General features: G+C 35.7%; 1 protein-coding gene across 1 annotated transcript in view; it reads left to right on the forward strand.

Annotated features, from left to right (window-relative positions):
* Positions 1–13,881, forward strand: part of DOCK4 (dedicator of cytokinesis 4) — a 223,293-nt gene that overhangs the window by 137,716 nt on the left and 71,696 nt on the right. The window contains exons 14-21 of the mRNA XM_059471869.1: positions 3,729–3,853; positions 5,317–5,479; positions 5,981–6,087; positions 6,643–6,799; positions 12,338–12,435; positions 12,535–12,618; positions 12,718–12,818; positions 13,157–13,238. Of these exons, the coding sequence (XP_059327852.1) occupies positions 3,729–3,853; positions 5,317–5,479; positions 5,981–6,087; positions 6,643–6,799; positions 12,338–12,435; positions 12,535–12,618; positions 12,718–12,818; positions 13,157–13,238 (917 nt within the window). The remainder of the gene's footprint in view (positions 1–3,728; positions 3,854–5,316; positions 5,480–5,980; positions 6,088–6,642; positions 6,800–12,337; positions 12,436–12,534; positions 12,619–12,717; positions 12,819–13,156; positions 13,239–13,881) is intronic.

Genomic DNA, 13,881 nt, shown 5'->3' on the forward strand with positions numbered 1-13,881 from the left:
AAGTGTTGGGCTTATTGGGTCACTTCTGTAATTAGGACAGAATATAACCCTTTTCAACACATTCAGTTGCATGATTGTCAGATGGACAACCAACTTCCCTAGATACACTCCTTGGTCCTCACAGTTCTGATTTTTCCAAAAACAGCTTATTACTTCCCCCTCTCATAGGGACCAACACCAACTTTTTTATGTCTTCTTTGTTGTTTACCATCTCACACCCAATGTACAACAATCCTCTGTCTTACCTATGCTGGTTGTAACATGTTAACCTCATTTTTTTTCTTGAAATAATGTCTAGAAAGTAGCTTTACCAAGATAAACAGCTTTTTAAGCAGTGAAATCATTCAAATAACACAGAAATGCTACAAAAGGCTTCTTTAATTTGCTTTTCTCCAGCATCTGCTGACTCAGTTCATAACCTACATGAAGTATCTTTGACTTCTAAGGAGACTTAGGTAGTTTAGCTTCACAGAAAATGTTTATTGATTTTAAACGTGTGTGATTCATTATTTGATAGTCATTTCTTACCCAGAAAGCTGACAGTCCTAGACAAAGCTGATTTGATGTGGGATTTGACTCTGGCTAAGAATGTTACTAACCGAGTATTGCTCGCCGCGTGTTCATTTCACAGTCTGGATGCCCTAAATTCAGACAGGTGAAAGTGACCTGTAATAACAGGGGCCAGGGAATGGAAATGCTCCATCAGAGCAGGGAGAAATGAGCTGCCCTTTGTTTTGAAACAAATACTTTCAAGTGCTCTAGATCTTGCGTACCACTCAGTATCATTATAGGCGGAGGTAGGTTTGTCACTTCAAAAGCTGAGCACGTTTTTTAATATTGTTTTCAGTTGCTTATTCCTGTACCAAACTTCATGCTGAAAACAGCCATTGGATGTTTTCTCTGAGACAAGCTTGGAGAAGGAGACACTGTATTTCTCAACACAGAAATGGGCTGGAATTAGTGTGTTGCTTGTTAAATCTCATCTAAAGCCTCTGTCTGATAGAGATTTAATTCTGTAGGTATGTTTCAACCAGTAATTAAAATCTGATGTACTGTGCTGTTTGAAATGTGCCCTTCCTATTTCTGTGTTGATTCCTCACATTTGGTGAAGTGTAACACTGTAAAGTCTCAGTACACATACACCTGTAAGATTTATTTCAGTCATGCAGATAAGTTCAGCTGAAGATACCTTTTGTACTCACCAAAGTCTACCTCAGAACTCTGATATTCAGCTGGACTTGGCCTTTCAGTGCTACTTATGGTGGTAATTGACTACCTTAGTGACAAGTTTATTTAATCTGTCTGGTTGACTGGTGAAGGCAAAGATCCCATAGAAAAATGATGCATATTCTTATAATCAAATGTGTAATTATAGTTACCCTAAATAAGAAAGATCAGTTAAAGGAATATAGATATATTCAGCAATGTGCTGATGTTTGAATGCTTTATAGAGGATTTTGAATGTTTTTTATGGGAAGTGGAACCACAAACTAATGCCCTAACTTAATTTAAACAGACAATTTCAATTTTTGGAGTGAGAATTTTTGTTAAGGAAGGTGGAAAAATGGCATTTTTGTAAAAGCTGAGTATGCACCTAAGAGTATGGTAATTACCCCCGGATGGTCTCCCAGCCTCCAGCTATTTTCAACTCAAGGGATTTCCTGAGTCCTTATGATTGCCATTTTCATATCCTGTAGCTGATTTTTTTTTCACAATTTCTCCATCTTTTCCTTTCATCATTTTACGTTACTTACATTCATAACATCCTTTGGAAAGCTTTGAGTTTGTGTTTGGGTTTTGTTTTGAGATTGCTTTTGTGTTTGGTGTTGGGTTTTTTGGTTTTTTTTCTTACAAGGCCATCACCTGAATAACCATCACCTTTTGCTTATTTTAATCCTGTTTCCCACCAGGAACCAGAGCCTGATCTGGTGGTTGCTCTCACTTATTAGTAATTCAGCTCTTTCATCCTTGACTTCAGACACTCTTAAGTGAATACTATTTGTATTTGTTCTGTTGATTCTGTCTAGCTGTATTCTAGCCTCTGCCCATGATTGTTTCAGCAGGTTACTGATAATAAGGTAATACAATGGCAGATTTCCCCCCTTGTTTGTGGGCATGGGTCTTGAGGCATCTGTGATATGGCAATTTCTTCTTTAAATCTTTTTATCATTTAGATTGTGCTTTGGAGGAATCATTTAATTATTTTGCATCCAGTGATGTAATAATATTATAAAAATATTAGATTAACTATAGCAAGATCATTGTTTCTGTTACTTAAAAATTACTAGAGAGTTGCATTAAAATGTAAGGAATGTGAAACATGAGAGTATTATGGAAAGTTCAAGCATGTCAAATTCTACTTGCAAATTAAAATGCAGCTAGAAATTGAACATGCATTAATTATTTATGTTACATATATTATAATTAATTTTACCCACAATACAAGTACACATCCCATGGTTGCCTTCCAAGTGGCACACCTATAAATATACCAAACTATCACACTTTCAGCAGTGCTGAGTGAAAATCTGCCTTATTAAAAGATGAAATTCCCTTTTCACTAAACTTGCATTTCTCTAGATGAAAACATATAATCTCAATTTCTGTTTCAACAAAGTCCAGAAATAAGAATTTTAGAAAATTCTTCTAATTATGATGCTGTTCATCCTTCATTGTTCTGCCTTTCACAAGGAATGTCCATTTGCTTCAAAGTAGTTCTGGTAACTTTGTTCAAGAGTTGGATTTGTTTGCACTCTTCACAAATAGGTTCAGCATCTTTAAACAGAACAGGGGTTTCCCTACTATGGCACTTGAGTCACTACCAGTACTGCTTTTACCCCTGCCAGGTCCCCACTGCAACCACTCTTTCCTCTTTTCATCAAACTTTGCAATTTGTGTCAACTGAAGCTAAAATAAAATTACTATTGATCTAGTCCATATGATCTGTTTGTGTTCTGACAGACTACTTAGTGTGATACTGCATGAACGTGAAAAGAATTTAAATTTAGATGTGCTAGCAGTCCTTGTGCATACCATATGGTACTTAGGTGGTGTCTGTATTGGATTTGTAGTTTAAATGTCCTGATGAAGAGTCTAATTTCTGAGAAGCCTTTCCAACAAGCAAAAAATAAGCTAACTAAGCAAACTTTTCCCTCAAAAGCTTTGGAACACCCTATTAATGTAAAATATATTGAGATTTTTTTAGATTACAAATTGTAATACTCATAATCCGGGAAGACTGCCCTTCTAATGGAAAGAGCACCAGTTCTTGGTTTTCCCTTTTGCAAAATAATACATTTCCTGTTAAGATTAAGCAGAAGAAAAGTCGTAATCAATTAAACAGAGATCTGTAACAGTTACAGATGAAAGGAAATACATTAATATTGCCTTAGATTAGAAGAAGAATTAAGTGAGGTGGAGCTAGACACTGGCTGCAGTATACCTCGAGGAGCCAATGAAAAGACCAAACAGACTCAACAGATGAGTAGAAGCCCCTAGAACTGCTTTTGTATGGCAAATAATCTTTGATTTTTGAGAGGGATGAAGATCTTTTGCTTTTCTTGGTTTATGAGCACAATTATTGTTTAAAATCCAAAAATGCGGATAAATTGTGGGTGCAGCACTGTCCTTTGTAAGATATCATGAAAATCTACTGAAGTACTGAAAGCAAAATTTAGCAAGTTGGACTGAATTTTGGACACATTGTTCTGTTTTTGCTTTTTTAATAGGTGAAATGAGGAATGATTTATATATCACTGTAGAAAGAGGAGAATTTGAGAAAGGAGGGAAAAGTGTGGCCAGAAATGTGGAAGTGACAATGCATGTGGTGGACAGCAGTGGTCAAATTTTAAAGGTATCCTTGTTTTATGTTTTTCCTTTCTGTAGTTAATTTTGATACACTTTTTCACGTGTAAATCCTCTTTTGTGGCACTGATTGAAGAATACAAAAATGCTTTGGAAAGGACATATTTATCTTTTGCTGTCTTTAGGTATTCAAAGTGTTTCCACTTTGCTTAAAAGATTTATAAAATGTCTATATTATTAAACCTTATTATATGTTTGTTTTATTTCTGTGATGAATTACATGATTGGGATAAACCTGTAAAATTGCCAACTAAATAACTGATGATTCCATTAAAATGTTGGAAAATGTTGAAGGAAGATCAAGTTTGGGAAACTTTGTATTTCCTAAAAATTATTCTTAGAAATATGCAATTTTTTTATGTTACACAGAATAACTTCTTGATAATTGTGAATTTTGTGTCTGATTTTAATAAATTAGAGATTCTTGCTGCAGAAGTCAGCACCATGTATCAGTAAAAAAAAGAAATTAATATTCCTTTTCATCTTCAAATTTTATTTTATGAGGCTGGTGATGGCTTACAAACAGGCAATGGTTTAAATTTTAATTATTAATAGATGACTGTTTCTCAACATTTTACTATACCAGAAAGATTTCTGTTCGCATTCAAACTTTTCCTCACATATTTCTATATGGTTTTTGTTTTGTTTTAAATTTGGAAGTAGTATTTTCATATATTCTGCATGATTTCATGGTTTGTGGGGTAACAAAATGAAGAAAGCCTGGCTCAAATTGTGTGCTTTTGTATCTGAAGTGAAATTGTGCTTATTGATCCGTGGCATCCAGTGTAGACCCATTTTATATATATAAACATAAGTGTGTGTGTATGTTAAACATAAACATGATATTGAGATTATAATTGTAAAAGCTGCACCTTACCTTTCCCACAGAGAATTAATAGATATCCCCAAGTCAGGACTTTAGACAAATCCATTTGTCTGCCTTGCTATGGGGAGTCCATCATGGGTGGTGTAAAGGCAGCCAACACTTTGCTTCCTCTTGATCACAGAATCCACATTTATTTTCTAATCCTGGGACATACCACTGATAGTGCCGGGGTTACAGGCTTATTTCAGATGATTGAAGATCTTGAGCTGGGCTATCCTGGTCTCAGTTCCATTCTTTGTTGCTGGGGCATAACATTGGCAGGATTGCGTTGTGTCATGGGAATCCACAACACGTGTGTTGCTTAAACCTCCCTGATCACCCAGTACACCCTGATAAACACTTCTGCTCTGAATTATGTGAATGATTCTTGCTGTTTCTAATTTTCTAATTGCAAGTATAAAAAACAGTGCTGCCTTTTTTGAGGGTTATAAGATACTGAACATTGTACCACATTTGGCATTTATGTTATGAATGTAAACATTAAATAGTCTTCCTTGGAAGAGCAGTCCTTGATGTCATTTTACCAGTGAATTGATCTATCCTTAATCGTGTTTTTCCTTCACTAGGATTTTATCTCATTTGGCTCTGGAGAGCCACCAGCCAGCGAGTACCATTCTTTTGTGCTTTATCACAACAATGGCCCCAGGTGGGCTGAGCTGCTGAAGCTTCCCATCCCTGTGGATAAGTTCCGAGGCGCTCACATCCGCTGTGAATTCCGGCACTGCTCCAGTGAGTGCTGCTCATGACTTCTGCTGGCCCTCCCCATTAGGGCTGCAGTCAGCACATGAGTTTCCATAACACCTCAGGGAAAAGACAGCTGCATGAGCTTTCTCTGTAATGCTTTTTTTGCTTACAAAATTCTAAAAACTTTAAAACATTATGAAACATTTTAGAGATGATTTTGAGGTAAAAACTGCTGACTGGTTCCACATTCTGCATTCCAAGGCATGAAAGAAAGGTTCCACAGAGGAGGATAAACTTCTATATGTTGCTAAGCTTGCATACTTGGTGGCTTACATTATTTGTTATTAATATATACTAAATTATTTCAGAATACTCCCTTCTGATTTAAAGATAAAAAAGGAGATGATGTGCAAATTGGAACAGCAATTCAAGATAATCTTCATCTGACTAGCTGCAGCTCCAGTGTACTTTCCTATGTTGCATTTATACATTTATTTTGTCTAAAAAGTATAATATTAACTGCTGCTATTTATACATGCATTTCAGCAAAAGAAAAGGGTGAGAAGAAGTTGTTTGGCTTTTCTTTCGTGCCCCTGATGCAGGAAAATGGGAGGACTCTGCCAGATGGCACCCATGAACTAATTGTACACAAGGTAATTTGAATTAGCAGTCATTAGCAGTAATGATTCCACTGGAACCTACTTTGAATGTCCAGAGACATTAAATTGAGAAAGTCTGTATTGATTATCAAATAAATGATAATCTTGTCACCATTAAAATATCCATTGCTGATTGTTTAATATTCACCTTCCTGATATAAACTGCAATTGAATCTAGGTATGTGTTTCAGTGCATTGGTTTTCCTAAGTCTTACTATTATATCACATTGTGTTACAATGAATTTCACAACGGTAAGTTATTTTAATTTTGTGGAATTCTCTTTCCACATATGAGAACTGTCACTTTGTTCAGCAGATTTTATGTGCTCCCAGATAAAGTTTAGATTTCAACATGAAAATTTGTAGCTATTAATTTAATGTAACCTGTGCAAATTTGTTAAATTTGAATGCTATGTTCTAAAACCAAAGCTGCAACAGGCAAATTGGAAATTCTTCAGTTTCTGACAGAGAAACAATGATTCATATAATTTAGAGATTTGGTCAATTGTTTTGTGCAGTACAGTTATTTTAACTGGTTTGTTTCCGCAGTGTGAAGAAAATGCAAACCTTCAGGATTCTGGTCGCTACCTCAAACTCCCCTTTTCAAAGGGAATATCCCTAGGAAACAACAGCCAAGCAGTAAAATCCACTAAGGAGTCCTTCTGGATTACATCCTTTCTCTGCTCCACCAAACTCACACAAAATGGTAGGATATGTTGATTATTTAAAACATGATGAGCTGAAATGAGTGTCATAGTCAGTCTTTTCCATGCCAAGCAAGCATGGATGTACTCAAAAATAGCTTATGTTCTATTTTGTGAACTGGTTTTCTTCATAATTTTTTTATATCCAGATGGAAACAAATGGATCATGATGAACCACTGTTTTTAAGTAGTTCAAGAATGCTTTTTAGATGATCATGATATTGGAATCAAATGCAGCACTTCTGGAATCAGTTATCAAAACCCAGCTGCTTTATAAAACCTCTTAATCTGTTTGTTGTAGATTTTTTATGAAATACTTATCGTCAGCTTTCGGCTGTAGCAGTTTGTTTCTAGTTAGGCATATATTGCTTTTTTGTTTCTCTTCAAGCCAACAAACATTTATTACTACTTAAAACAGTTTATACACTGGCTATAAGGAGCAGCAGATTTAAATACATGTGTTTACACACTCTACCAGTGCTCTGTGTAAAGTTTTTAACTAGTGTTATGTATAAAGTTCTTGAGGTTCTTGTTTACCTGCCATAACTGATCTACCTGTAACTAAAACAAAAAAACTGTGGAACAGTTTTCCAAAAATTTCTAAATATTGTGTATTTGCTTGGTAATGTGTTTCTGACCATTCTTTGATAGACCTACAATTATATATTGATTCTTTGATCTCTCTGGTGTGTGAATATCTGTGACTTTATTCATCTTGTGTGTATGATGGTAGAATTGCTAACTGCCTGCAAATTGGTTAAAGATGTTTAGCAAAAACAGAGCAGCTTTTAAAGTTGAAATAGCGCTCTTAATTTTCACCCTTTAATACCAAGTGTCCAAAATAGAACTGTGTGCAACCAGTAAGTGGCTTGTTTCCTTGCACACACCCATTTTGTATTTTCATAGCAATTACCATAGTAATGAAGTTACTCAATGAAAGATTTTCCCAAAGGTAGCTAATAGGGAATCAGAGACTAAATTTGCTTCAGTTAAAGGCCTTGATTTAGGAAATTACATTAATGTACTGGTACTTAGACATGCATAAAAGTGCTGCCTGGAACTTAGAAGTGTCTCACTGATAAATAGTTCCCTGCTGTCTGTGGTTCTAGTAATAATTTTTATTTACAGTACAGAAGTTATTTTGTACTTATTTTAAGTAGATGTGTGGCATAGGGCACAAAATTTCCTCCTATTTTTAACCATATTCTGAGTAAGAGGGTGTAGAATATCTGAATAATATTGATCCCCTTTTCAGCTCTGAAAGAGTTAACAATTATTTCAGCAGTACTTCAGAGGGTGGAAATATTTTCAATAGACAGGCTCATATTTTCTCCAAGGATCTTCTTTGGGAAGTTCATCTTGGTGAGTTTCCAAATCCCCATTCTTTTAAACAAAAATTTGCCAAAATCTATTGCATGCTCAGAAAATGAACATAGAGCAAAGCATGTGGATATTTGGTCATGTGAGCATTACTTCAGTTATCCCTGAGAGAATGTAGCTTATGTATTAAAAACCACAGGATTAAAAAGATCTGTGTATTTAATTTTTTTTGGTAAGCATTTGTATTGGTATTTTTGAAAATTGCTGGTTATTTTTTAATTTGTTTTTAAGTTTGGAGATTTTTTCTGAATGTCTCAGAGATTCACCTGTTGTTTACAAACAACAATGTTCAGTCTGAAAATGAATTAAAAATTATTCTGTTGTCTGGCTATGGGGTGGGGAAGGACCCCAAACCCAGACTTGTAAAGGGTGTGACTGAATTAGGCTGCAGCTTTACTCACTTGCTGGGAAATTTTACTCAGCTGTCATTCTCTCATTGATTGTTCCCACATGCCATCAGCTCTCATGCATATTAAAATTATGGGGACTGGGGGATGGAGGCTGACTCCTAGTTGTTGGGATCCATAACTTCCTTACCCTGGGCACTTTGGAGGGGTTGTTAGGATTATTTCCAAACCATTTTTAGAGACCTTCTAACCAGGGAAGTCTGTGCGTTCATCATGGCTGAGAACGCGTCCTTATCTAATCTTTCTGCTATTTAGTTTTTCCTTCTCTTTTCCTTTTGATCCTGGATAGCTAATCAGTTAATATTAGCAAAAAGTATACTAGCTTTTTTCTATTATATTCTTAGATGGGTAGTTATTTTTCATTACTCTATAAAACCCCAAAAGAGTGATTGAGAGCACAGTATTTTTCTACTGAGTAGTTACCAAAACAGTCTTTGTGTTTGACATATAGCAGGGATTGTTGGCTGCAAGAGAGTCGGGATCCTTCCAGTAAGTCTGAACATTTTAGCTGTTGGCATCCACTTGTTTGTCAGCACTGATTGGGACATCCCTGGTCAGCAGCTGTTCAGCAGCAGAGCAACAAACACACCATACAGCATGGCGGAGGTGAAATACTTCTAGCTGCATTAAAAAAAAAAAAAAAAAACCAAAAAAACCAGTGAATCAATAAAACACAAATAGCACTGGGCAGCTTTCCAAATAACTCTAGTTATGGAGGAAGTGTTGGTGACCACAGAAGCAGCCTGTTGGAAGAGACATGCTGACTGCCAGTTCTGAAATTCAGTCTTTTCCTCCTGAAGTGTAGTAGTGTCATAACAAGTCAATTTCTGATGTCTCAGGACTTATGTGAGAGAGATGGAAAATCATCCCAAACCACTTCCTTAAACTCATGATTCTAAACTTTCAATTAAATGTAGCTCTTTGGATTTAAATTGCATGCTTTGAGAGAGGACATGTTTTATTTGGTAGGGATAACAGGTCAGGTGTAGTCTGTTTTAAACATACAGGCCTTGATTATTTTGAAGATAATGCATTGGAAATATTTTTATTCTTCAGCAAAATTACTCATCACCAGTGACTTTTTCCCTTTTCCAAAACTATGATTTCCTAGTGGGCCTATTCTGGGAACAGTTTTATATTTTCATGTCTCTTACTACGTTACACACTGCTATCCATTCCCTTGTGACTCACGTCAGATTTTCTATTCATGTCATTTATGCTTAGGCTATTTGCTAATGTTATCTTAGAATGTCTTTCCTCCTTAGCACTTCCCTTGAAATAAATTCTTTGAAGTGAGTGTCTTACATTTGCTTTCTTTTTCTTTTTAAATCCCCCAACAAATCCCTAATATTGAGTGTTAACCATTTTCTACCAAGTTACTCCAGCAAACCTGTAAAGAAGTGTTTTTCCTGCTCTGAACTTATAGCTTGCTACTCGTCAGCTTGGGCTGAGGCTTAAAGTGTGGAAGGACATTTAATTATCTGAAAGACAAACGTAATTCGCTGGATTTGTAAATCTTGTTCCTTAAAAATTCCTGCCAGAAAGAATAATAAGAGCTATAATTTGTCCTTGATCTTTGGGATGTGTCTCTGATACATGTGTGGGACTCTTCAACATTCAGTGCAATTCAAGGATGTCTTTTTTCCATGCAACACAGCTTGAAGTAAAGCAAAAATATAACACATAAATGCATCAAAACAGTCTGTGTCCATCAAAAGCAATTAAGGCAGCAAAATATTTGTGGAATTTTATGTTGGTTGTTTGCCATTAACATCTATGGCAAAATCTGAATGTAAGTGGAGATTTTTTAGTGTTAATAAAGTAAAAATTATTACTTCATTTTTTTGTGGTATAGAGGAACTTCCCTGGAGCAAACCAGGAAAGAGATGACACAAACATGGGTGTTGAAAACAGTCTGTGGTAGAAAGCAGCCAAAAAGGTGCTGAACCAAAAGGAAAACTTGCTATTAACTTCTTACTTTAATAGCTACTGAGAACTCTTCAGAAACCCTGGCTCCTTCTGACACAGTGCAGGGCAGTGATCAGCTGGACTGTAGCTTAAACTGGTGGAAGGGTTGGATGGTGATTAAGGTTTTCTGCTTCAAACCACTAGGCACTGAGAATTTCTGAAAAGCTGGTCAGTGAAGTGTGGCAGTAGTAAACTTGAATATAAAAGAGATTTGGAATTTATTTAATTTAACAGTCAAAAATATGTGTAGCTTTTACTGAATACAGCTTGAAAGGAGCTCTGCAGATGTGTTTGAGTTCAGCAAGGAAAAACTGCTGAAAAACCAAGCCAAGTTTGCAAAACTATTTTAGGATATTGAATGGTATGGAACAAGAAATTCTCAATCTTATAGCAAGGTGGGCTTTTTAGTACCTCTGTGAAGCAATAACATGTGTTCAAAGACTACTAAATGTAGAACTTACATTTAAGATATGTGGAAGGGCAGATATAGTCATTGGGCCATCTGTCCATGATGAATTTTCTGGTAGTATTTACAAGAAACCGTGGATGAAAAAATCAATGTGTAACTAATTCAGATGTGCTGTAAGATGAGTTTATCAAACACAAATAATGCCAGAATGAACTTCTTAATCTTGCTTTTCCAATTTTTTTATTTACTGTCAGGAGGAAATGCAGCAGTTCAGCAATGCAGCACATAAGAAAACATATAGATTAGAAATAAGAATTTTCAAACAAGCAAGTAAAAGTTAAAATGGAAGCAGAAAGTTGCACTATAGTGAAAGGAATTTCCTTCCTGAGCAGATGGAAATTACTACTAGATATGAAGAAATCTCTGGGATTTATCTGTTTTAAAGCACTGGAAGGATGTGGAGATGAGAGTGACTTCACTAAAATATGAGACAATTTTCTGCTAATATGTTGTTGAAAGGTCTCATCAGTTGAGAGGGACTATGATACAGCAAAATATTGTAACTTTGATTTAAATAATAAGAAAGAGTAGAAATTAGATTGACTCTAATGGTGGAAAAGGCAGGATATCCTAGTGGAGACTCCTGGGGATTCTTCTTTATCCAGGGAGCTGAATAGTGCTAAACAGGAGAAGCATCATATTGGTGACATGAATATGTCTATCTAAAAGACACTCAAGTTCTAGAATGTACATGTCAGGTGTTTACAAGAGATGTATGAGCTTGCTAATGATGTAGAAAATGATGTAATCTTATCTATAATGTAGTTATCATTTTGGTTAAGGAAGCTGAAGGTTAAGGAATTAAAACTGGAGGAAGTTTGGACATACTCAGGTATTTTTTAGCTCAGAAGAGTTCATTTTCCAGAAGAGATTTTTTTCTTGTTAATCAAGTGGGATCTTAGAGGCATCATGTTTGAGCTCTACAAGGCCATAGAAACATGAGTGCTTCAAATACAGTCAAGGTAGCAATTAGGAGATTGTTTCTGGCTTCCAGAGTACCTCTGGAAGGCAGCCTTCAATGGGATGAGAGAGGGCAAATAACTGCTTTATTTAAGATAGTATCTGGATGAGATTGCATGATAGAGTGGCCACAGGAGAGTGATTTTAGTGACCCAGTAACATGTTCTTATGTTTGTATTGGTGGAGCAATTACAGAATGGAATGAAAATGTGTTCTTGGAAAGATCATATTATAGCAAATTTGAAGGTGTTTTGTTTTAATGATGCCAGATTTTGCTGAGTGAACTGTAATAGTAAAATTTAAAATAGGAAAAACTGCTTTGCTTCCAACTTTAATCTTGCATTTTGTTTTTGCAGGAGATATGCTTGACCTTCTGAAGTGGAGAACCCACCCAGACAAAATTGCAGGTTGCCTCTCAAAATTAAAAGAAATTGATGGTTCAGAAATAGTGAAGGTATATATGTTTTCATCCTTTTAGATGATACGAAGGAAATAATGTATTTCTATGTCACAGAAGCATCTTGTTAATAACACTCTTATTCTCTCCATAAAGTTTCTTCAAGATACGCTAGACACTTTATTTGGTATTTTAGATGAAAATTCTCAAAAATATGGATCAAAAGTATTTGATTGCTTGGTAAGTTTCATTTTGTGATCATGCTTAGCACTAGCTAAAAGCCAAGTAAAACAAAAAAAAAAGGTGGTTTTTTTTTTTTCCTTTTTCTCTCACATTTAGGTTCATATAATAAATTTGCTGCAGGACAGCAAGTTTCACCACTTTAAGCCAGTAATGGACACTTACATTGAAAGTCATTTTGCAGGAGCACTTGCATACAGGTGAAGTCTGTACTTTTTCTATCTGATTTAATACTGACAGTTTTACTATACTAAAAGAATCAATCATTAGGTTAAGCAAATAGTGTATCCTTGTTAAAATCATTCTACTGTTTACTTAGTGCTGGTATTGGCCATTCATCAGAGATCTATTAGGTGCTGCTCTTCAGCAGACTTAAAACTAAGTGTACTATTGAGTCTGTGGTGATCAGTGAAATCTAGTGATCTATTTTTTATTTTGCCAGTGTTTCTCATATGACAGCTTTTGGTTTGCATTTTATGTGCAAAGTTAACCCTTCTCCCACCTCTGTGTTGTAATGCTTTCTGATGTGCTATTATAGAGATCTTATAAAAGTACTGAAGTGGCATATTGATCGAGTCACTGAGGTGGAGCTTCATGATCACATACAGCAAGTACTAAAGGTAATAAATATTATTGAATTATATATTTGAATGGTGTATTCATACAGTACATGTGGGTTTAACTTAGGGAATGAAGCGGAATATATATAAATGATGGAAGAGTAGTACTAATTCTATGGAGCTGCAGATTTTCAGTTTATGTCAGCAAGCTGACCATTGAGGCTCACTACCATTAGTCTGTGGAGCTCTATGTTCCTTACTGAATGAGGCAGAGGAATCAAATATAGGTTACACTGGTAACCCATGGCATGAATCTAAATGCTGACTTAGTGGTTCAGTCCTGACCCCAGGGAATTCTGCTGATTGTGGTGGTTGTGGTTGTTCTTGTTGCCTTGGTTTGTGCTATCAGAAGAGCATAACGTGCCATCAGGCTGAGTTATACAACACAATAATCCCATGTGGGACACGTACTACAATTTGGAAATAAAGTATCAATGTGGTACCCTTCTGTGTTTTTCTATGCTGCTGTGAACTTTGGTGTCTTGCCACTAAGAGAGGGCAGTGTTTTGAATTTGCATTCCAACAGTTTTGCAACTTAATTTAAGCTTTTTTTGGAGGGGGGGCAGGGTGGGAGGAGAAAGTGGTGTTGAGTTTTTACTTGTTTGTTTTGGTTTGGTTTTTTAAATTAAAATTTTGTTGGTGT

Source organism: Ammospiza nelsoni, chromosome 5 (assembly GCF_027579445.1).
Source record: "Ammospiza nelsoni isolate bAmmNel1 chromosome 5, bAmmNel1.pri, whole genome shotgun sequence".
Classification (NCBI taxonomy): Eukaryota; Metazoa; Chordata; class Aves; order Passeriformes; family Passerellidae; genus Ammospiza; species Ammospiza nelsoni.